This window comes from Belonocnema kinseyi, chromosome 2, assembly GCF_010883055.1.
Source record: "Belonocnema kinseyi isolate 2016_QV_RU_SX_M_011 chromosome 2, B_treatae_v1, whole genome shotgun sequence".
Classification (NCBI taxonomy): domain Eukaryota; kingdom Metazoa; phylum Arthropoda; class Insecta; order Hymenoptera; family Cynipidae; genus Belonocnema; species Belonocnema kinseyi.
In genome coordinates this window covers 167,665,421-167,674,231 of record NC_046658.1, presented here as the reverse complement: position 1 = coordinate 167,674,231, position 8,811 = coordinate 167,665,421, and the positions used below count along the sequence as shown (strand labels likewise).

Sequence of the window (8,811 nt, the reverse complement as noted above, 5' to 3'; positions counted from 1 at the left end):
GGACTTCATTTTGCATTTCAGCGTAATTTAAGCAGCTGGAAGCGTACCATATGTGCACGTATGAATGTTGACGTGTACAGTTGGTCTCGTGCCAAATATCTCCTTGAAAATTATACATCGGAATTTCTGATTTGCGTAAGGTTATGAAAAAAATTAATTAAGCTTATAGATATTTTATATTATTATGATCACCTATAAAATTGAGTACAAACGCCAACGCTAAGACCAAAGTATAGATAATCCTCATTTTTTCTACACAGGTGAAAAACTGTTCAATCTGTTGGTGATGAATTTGATTAAACAATGTTACTAATGAACACTGTATTGCTTCATCAGTTTGTATTATTTACGGTATGCTAAACATTACACAAAAAAGAGTTGCCTAGGTTGTCCGTCAGAGATATTTATCTTTCTTAACGGATAGTTTAATTTATATGTTAACTTACGTTTTAGAGGCTGAAAAAACCTTGAATAGTTGATATATATTCTTATCGATTCGTTTTTATATCAAATAACTCCCCTTAAATGTTTTTGCAAAAAATTTATTTTTTCAAAAGTTATTAGCAATCAAAGCTCTTAATCATTTTTTCCCCTAAAAAATTGATTACTCGCGAACGGTTAATCAAAATTATCACGCTAAAAAGAATAATAATAATAATAATAATAATCACGTGAGGAGCCCCGGTGGATCAGTTGGTTAGACACTCGGACTTCACCTCAGAGGTCCGGGGTTCGATCCCTGAGCCGGTACCTATAGAAATTTTTCAATGTACCTTTACCGAGGTTCTGGTGGTTCGGAACCCACCTTAAGCTGTAGGTCCCCCATCATGTACTTGACTGCAACCCAGTCCGTCAATGGGGGGTGGGGGCAGACTGCTCTCATCAGATCACTTGATTGCATTATAAAAATGCGTCTGTGACTGATGATATATACCGGGACAGCCCCGTGCAAAATGATCAAATAAAAAATCCAACTCGAACCAAAAATGCCTTCGACATGTTGGGCAGTGTAAGCCTGTGACAACATTTCAATACAGAAATGTTTTTTTTATAATCACGCTAAAAAATTGTTGGGTGGTAAAAGCAATTTTTTTATTGTTTAAATAATCGTTCGATTTGTACAATTGAAATTTAATTAAACTTCTCCGCCTGTGAAAGAATTCATACACGTTTCACCAGATTCTACAATCTGTTCCGAAAACACTGGAGATGGTTCCTACCGCAACCCGAATAGCTAATTGCTAATAGATTTGTTTAATAAATAATGCAAAATAGCATTGACTGTATATCTATATATATCAAATCAAGTGGCGTAAAGCGGATGATACTTATGCAAATCCACAGTTTTTGAATTGTATATAATAATTGAAAAAACGTTATAAAAATGGAAAACGTGAAAAATAGAAATGTTTCATAAAATAACGCTATCGTGTACCATTATCAAGACTATCAAAACGAGAAGGTCATATTGTGTATTGCAAGCATGATGTAGCCGGTCTTCAATTCGAAAATATTGCTTTTCGATTGTTGGAACAAATTTATGAAAGATAAGAATTTTTATTAAATTACATTCTTCTAGTTTTCCATTTGATTATAAGAAATATGTTGTTTTAATGCTCTCTTTCGTATTCTAAATTAAATGAAAAAAAAGTATAATGAATATTTATTTGTTCTGAATAATTTAATCTTTCTGACCAAATAAAACATTTTCTTCAACTAAAAATATTAATATTTATTTAAAAAAAGATTTCATTCGTCTAAAAAATGTTTTGTATCAAATAAATACGATTTTAACTAAATTAATATTCTTTTGGATTAAATAATAATTTTTTTTGTTTAAAGAAACCTGAAGACTTCGAGAAGTCAAGTAAATGCATTAACTTGGTTCCAAATATTTGTTTGCAGTGTGTCTAATAATATTAATAAATTTATATTAAACTTAATATGCATTGAATACTTAAACAATTAAATATATATTGCATTTAATTAGAGATAAGTTTTCAAGATGAAAAGACGAATTTCCTTTAAAACAGTTTTTAAATAAGATACATTAATTTCCTAACGGATAATTTAATTTTTCACTTGTAAAGAAAAACTTTTGAACAAAGAATGGAATAGTTAAATTTCCAGTTCAAAAAAATTAATTTTTACGAAAAAAAATGTTTAACAAAATAGTTAAATCTTCCAACTAAAAAACTGAACGTTTATCAAAAAATTTAATTTGCAGCCAAATAGTTGAATTTTTAACCAAAATTTTCAATCTTCTACCAAAGAAGAAAAGAAGTTCAACTTTCAAGCAAGTATTTGAGTTTTATGTAACCAACAAAATTAATTCTTAACGAAGAATATAATAGTTCGTCTTTAAACCATGGATGAAGTTTCAACAAACACGATGAATTTTAAACAATTTTAATCAATTTTAGCAATTTTAATCAATTTTCAATCAAAAATAAAATAGATACATTTTTAAACAAAAAGATTAATTTTCTACAAAAAAAGAATTTTTAATAAATTACGTGAAATTGTAACCAATAAGTTCAATTTTTAACTATAAAAGGTCACTTTAAACAAAAATATAAATTTCTCATTAAAAATTGTAATAGTTGATATTTCAACCTAGAAAGATTTAAACTAAAATAAAAATTTTTAAAAATTTTTTACCAAAAACGAAAAATATTAAAAATGTTCATCGGCGATTTTGAAACATTCCGAAATTAGCCAATTTCCGAAATTCCAAATCACTGAAGCTTGAACTTCTCAAAAAATTACATTTAATATTTTATTGGTTAAAGTAATACTTAACTGTACAGACATACTTCATAGTTTGAAATTTTGAAGAGCTCTTATAAGTTTAGTTTGAATGATATACATTACAATGTTATAAAAGAATTTTGATCGGGCATCTAAATTTAAAGGATCGAAGTGGGAAGGTTCATATTCATTATTCCTTTGAGCTAATTTAATTGATTAAAATACGTCGCTAAGAGACTTCCGCATTATTTAGTATTAGTGTTGGCATTTGCTTTGGCATTGGCATTGGCATTGGCACTAGAACTACCATATCCTCCTTGGGGATTACCATAGCCTCCATGAGTTTCACCATAGTCTCCTTGAGGTCCACCATAGCCTCCTTGGGGTCCAGCATATCCTCCCTCTCGCTCACTATATCCTCCTTGATTGTTACCTGAAGAAAATGAAATTGGATTTAACTTATTGATGCATCTAAAGCGCAGCTAGCACTCGTATTCATTGCGTTCAACTTATGTAAAATGTCTTTAAACAATCGTTGGTATTATGAATGGCTTCACGGTAAAATTCGATTAACTGTACAGTTGTGCGATTTCAAAAAAATAAAATGAAAGTTGAGAATATTTCGGAAGGAACGTCGGAAATAGATCAGGCGATTTAAACTTAAGCAAATGCAACTTGCTGTTTAATAAATTCGACCCAATTCACTTGTATTTGGGGTAAAGCTACTTGCTTAAAAGTTAGATCTATTTTTTGCTACTTTCTTTAAGGCGGAGAGGCTATTTTTTGAAATCCATAAAGTAGAGCGAGGCATAATAAAAGATTTTCTCAGAAGGTTTAATACACTTTCAAAAAAGTTAAAGATATTGTTTTTAGAACTAGAATTAGAACTGTGAACTAGATGGATAAAGCTTTAAATATATGTTACGCCTATATTGTTGTTGAGCCGGACTTTTCTTCTCAACATTCTGAGGTAATTGTACTTGCTCTGGTGGAGGTGGAATAAGTTGGGGTTTATGTGGAGATGCAAGAGCCGTAATGTATTTTGGTTGTTGAGGAGGTGAAGGTGAAAGGCGTTGGAACATATTGTGGTTGTTGAAGAGGTGGATGTCGGGGAGCTAAAAAATATAGTGGTTGTTGAGGAGTAGGAGCTGGAACATATTATTTCTGTTGTGTAGGTTAAAGTTGGGCTTCAGTAGCTGAAGCATATTTTGATTGTGGTTGAGTAGATGGAGGTGGAGAAGATGGAACAGATTGTGATTTGTTGAGTATGAGAAGGACGTTAAACTTATTCTTGTAATTGTGAAAGAGGTGGTGCATAATAAATATATTCAGTCTATATTCTTCCTAAGAAGAAATTACATTGGAATGATGATGATTATGATAACGGTGCCAAGTATTCTGATGATACTGCTCTCTAGCAAAACTATCACTAGAATATCTGTCACTAGATGTATCTGTGAGATCCTCCAGAACATCTGAATTTGAATTAATACTAGAATTGATGTTAGATCCTTGCTCATTGATATATTTATAATATTCGAAAGGATTTTGAGCAACTTGATTGTTCCTGAATTATCGTGGAACAGTAGGTTGGGGAGGATTTTGGATATCTTGGTATTGTCATTTGGTATTTGAATTTATATTACCACATGTAGCGGCATTGTCATTAGAATTAGCACTAGTAAGTGTACTGGATCCAGGAAAAATTGAAACTTGAGGAGATATGGGACAATCGATTGGTATTGTACTACAGTATTAGCATAAGAAATAGCACAAGATTCTAATGCGGATTAGTATATTGGGGAGAATTTTGGACAACTTGGTACTATGCTGCAGATTAATTTAATTCACATTAGAACTTATAGCAGAATCCCCAGTAAGCAACATGACAACCTGAAGACGTCCCTAGAATGTCCCTCTGTGTTATGTAACTTGACGTCTTTTAGACATGCTTTGGTTCCTTTCGTTTCTTCAAATTGTACTCAGAACATCTTCAAGACGTCCGCTAATAGATCGTTATAGGGCATTTTTAGGACTTATGTACCAGCTGAGACGGTATTAGAATTGGCATTGAAACCTTGAGAACCATAAAGTGGAGGACTCTGTAAAACTACCTTTGATATTTTACTCCAGTAGTCACAATACACATTTGCATTAAAACTGCTACCAACTACGACATTACCATTGGCAACGGGTTAATATTCTCTCCCAGGATTCGTAATCATACCAGATTTAGCATTCGAATTTGAACTAGAAATGTTCTGTAGAAGATCATCAAGTCCAATTTGTAGACCTCGATGTGGCAATCCCTTATCAATTAATTGTTGATTCATCAACCTATCAGATCGACTACTATAATAATTTTCCAGTGAAATACAATTTGATGCAAAATGTACTACAATCTTCTCTATCCAAAAATTTCTTTCAAAATATTCTCTATCAGAATATTACAATTCACACAAATTTACCAGTACTTTGGATTATATAGGTCCTTCTTTTATAGAACACCCAAGTAAGTAGCAGGTAGATGATCACTGTCTGATTCGTTTTCTAATTTAGGTTTATTCCTCTCTAAATGAATTGTGGTGCGAAAAGTGTAAACAGAATGAGATGAGTAAAGTTATTTTTAATCTCTGGTGAGATTCGTTATTTTTAACTTCTAGTTAAATTCTTGATTACCTTGACCTCCTGCATTGGCGGAAGTTTGAGCGTTGGAATTGCTCCCGCTGTAACCACCTGGACCTCCGTAACCTCCTTGACCTCCAGTTTGTGCATTGGCTAGGGAATCAGCATTTGCACTTGCTGTTCCTCCAGATCCTGCTTTGGCATGGGCTGAAGCGGACGTTAAACTGGTACTGAATCCAACTGGCCCAAGGTTGAAGCTGGTTCCCAAACTTTTAGAGTTAGCTGAAGCTTCTGCACCTCCATTATTGCCACTTTCCTTTCCACCAATTAGACCAAGAGGGTCCAAATTTGCAAGATGCTCTCGACGACGCTCCCTATGTTCCTTCACGATTCCGCTCAATATACCTAATTTTATAGAAGGGGTTTTTCATTTTGAATGAAAACTCGGAAAAAATTATGAACATTTAATTAATGAGTAATTAATTGGTTATTATATTTAATACTGACAATACCTACAGTAGTTAAAGTTTTTGATTATCATAGGGCAAATATCAAATATAATATAATATTTCTTTAACAAAAAAGGAATCAAATCAGAGTAACAAAGTATCACCATCCTATCTTTCCTAAAAGAATGAAAATATCTTTTAGTACCTCTTTTGAGATTGTTCTTTGATATTGTATCGTATTTAAAAACAGAAACCGTAGGGTTATTGCATACATTACAATAGCATTTTTCAATAAACAATTATCTTCTCTTTACATTGGAGAATGAAACCGTGGTCGAAATACTTTGTAGAGGATAAGTAAAAAATAAATTAGTACTGCATATTTTAACTGCTAGATAGACCTTTAGTTGTTGAATTGCGTCTACCAACTACTAAAGAAGAAAAGCGAAGGTTGATTTTAGTAGTTATTTACTTAGCAGAAAGTTTAAATTCTGTCAAAATCCTCCGGAAAAATCACTAGATCTTAGTAACAATTTAGTGGATCTTTAATAACAATTTGTAGAAATAATTATTCTTAGGAAATTTATACTTTTTGCTACATGAATACCTACCGGTGATTTTAAAAGCCTAACTAATTAACTTAAAATCTAAATTAAAGAAGTGAAAACAGTTTTATAATTTAAGTTAAAAATGAAAATGAAATTGAAAATTTTGTGCTATGACCCTATTATTTCTGCTAAGTGCTGACTTAAAATATAGAAAATAACTTGCAAAACATGCTTCAAATCGATTAATCTCTTCTTTTGGGTTTTTGAATCAAACAATTTAAAAAAAAAATTAATTCATTTTATTTAAAAAAATGTCATGTGTCAAATTCATGCATAAGAATAATATTCAAAACCCTACAATAAATTTTCTGCGGCTTCAATTTACTAAATCCAAATTTCCAAATGCGTCATTTTATTTCACGATAAAATTTATTTTTTAAATTTCTCTAAATATTATTGACAAAACATAAAATTGTAAACCAAAATCATTTTTTAATATTTGGAAATAAGTATGTTTTTAAATTTTGATCGAACACTATAATTTGTAAACTTTTACACATTTTCCATAACATAAAAGAATGAAATTTTGAACAAGAGATTAGAACATTTTAGTTTGAGCAGTTCGTTAAAATAAATGTTGTTATATTTAAGTTTTATTCTGAAAGATTAATTTTAAACTTTGAAGGTTCCAAAATATAACGAAAAAGAATCTTCAAGACAATTTTTTAATTTAATCGAAAAATTTTTCTGCGAAAATTTATAAATATTTGTTTAAAATTAATTCTCAGAAAAAATGGTAAAATGTTTCAAAACATTCAAGATGATTTCGTAACATTTAGAAAAGAAATGTAGCCGATTTTTCCATTTCGATACTATCACAACATTTTAGAACAAATTCGAGCAAGTCTAAGACTTTTCAGAATTTTTAAAGGTTTGAAGAAAATGAAAGAATTATGTAAAAAATAGCAACATCACAAAAGATTTCCAAAATTTAAAAAAACATTTAAAGATTTTAAGGACGTTTTTTTATTTAACAAAATTATCATTTTTTTTTAATGATTTAAAAAAAATCGCAAAATAATTGAAAATTTTCAAGAAATTAAAACTAATTGTAGATTTTTGAAAATTTTAAATAAAAAATTTAGAAGCCTTTTAAGTTTTTTGAAAGGTTTTAAGAGAATAAAAAAATGTTTCTGAAACTCGCAGGAGAATTTAAAATGATTTTTATTATAAAAAAATTAATTCAAAGAGCATATTAAAAATGATTTTGAAACGTTTAAAAAGATTTTCGAAATAGTCCAAAAAAATTTGAAAGATTTTAAGGCAATCTTTCAAATTATTTTATTTTTAAACCTTAGAAACAATTCTTATCGTTTCAAAAGATATTCCGAAGGCTTATAAGCTATAAATAGATTTCAAACAAATTATAAAAAAACTAAATTTTTATACATTTCGAAATAAAATCCAAAGCTGAATTATACATCGGTTTGAGAACCTATTCAACTATTTCGTCAAAAAAATCTTTTTTGTATGTATTTAATTTTTTTTAAATTTATAATTTAGATTGAACATATCTGAAATTTAGAAAAATATTTTCGAATTTTTTCAAGAATCTTATAGGCAAATCATACTTTAATAACCTTAAAACCAATTTAATGAATAAACATTAAAAATAACTGAAAGACATTGCAGTTGTAATTAAGAATAAATAATAAAAAATAAGTATAATGAATAAAAAATAATTTAAACTGAAATTTTAAGACTCAGAAATTGAATTTTGCATTTTGTCTTTTGCTCTAAAACTAGCTTTTCTTTAAGATTTCTCAGTCAGACGTAAATTATTCTAAAAATGAAAATTTAATGTAAAACACTACCATGAGCAATGGAGTCTTTAACCAAAAGTAAAACGCACATTAACAATACGAACTTGACCGATTCCATATTTTTCACTTGAATTAAAAAAAAAGAAATATTTCCGCCTTCTGACTTCTGATAAGTCTATGTCAGATCAAAGAGTTAGAGAAGACTGATGTTCTAAGGTCTAATCTCGGCTTTAATCATCATCTCATACACGATTCTCGTCTATGACGTACAAAATGAAAAGTAATAAATAACTTATTTTTCCCTAATCGATAAGAGTTTGTAGAATTTTTATTGAGATTCTTATTTCAATGTAATTTGCAAATCAATTTAAAAAATGACTAAAAAGGCTTCATAATTTAATAAATATTAATAAAAATATTTTTTCCTTTTCTTGGAAAGTTGTAGTTGGGAAATCTCGCATACATTTTTACATTAAAAAACTAGTTTGAGACACTTCGTGAATGACTTTTAGTGGTTGTTTTCAGTTTCTTATTTGCTGATATTTAATAAAATTTAAACGAAATTTCGATTGTTGGAGATTTCCGGATAGAAACTAATAATTTTAAAAGTTTTCA

The 8,811-nt window shown here is 29.5% G+C and overlaps 1 protein-coding gene across 1 annotated transcript; it reads right to left on the bottom strand.

Moving 5' to 3' along the window:
* Positions 1–2,643: 2,643 nt before the first annotated feature.
* Positions 2,644–8,404, bottom strand: LOC117168183 (TATA-binding protein-associated factor 2N-like). Its single transcript, XM_033353638.1, has 3 exons — positions 8,248–8,404; positions 5,431–5,781; positions 2,644–3,184 (listed from the first exon to the last, which is right to left on the bottom strand). Exons 1-3 carry the CDS (start codon positions 8,312–8,314, stop codon positions 2,997–2,999), a joined length of 606 nt encoding a protein of 201 aa, XP_033209529.1. The 5' UTR covers positions 8,315–8,404; the 3' UTR covers positions 2,644–2,996.
* Positions 8,405–8,811: the final 407 nt, after the last annotated feature.

What these genes read in the sequence shown, in the direction of transcription:
- LOC117168183 (XM_033353638.1), bottom strand. Translation starts at nt 8,314, where the DNA reads ATGGAATCGGTCAAGTTCGTATTGTTAATGTGCGTTTTACTTTTGGTT. An exon ending in TAAAGACTCCATTGCTCATG is followed by an intron (nt 5,782 to 8,247) that starts GTAGTGTTTTAC and finishes CTATAAAATTAG; the next exon opens with GTATATTGAGCGGAATCGTG. An exon ending in CGCCAATGCAGGAGGTCAAG is followed by an intron (nt 3,185 to 5,430) that starts GTAATCAAGAAT and finishes CATTTTCTTCAG; the next exon opens with GTAACAATCAAGGAGGATAT.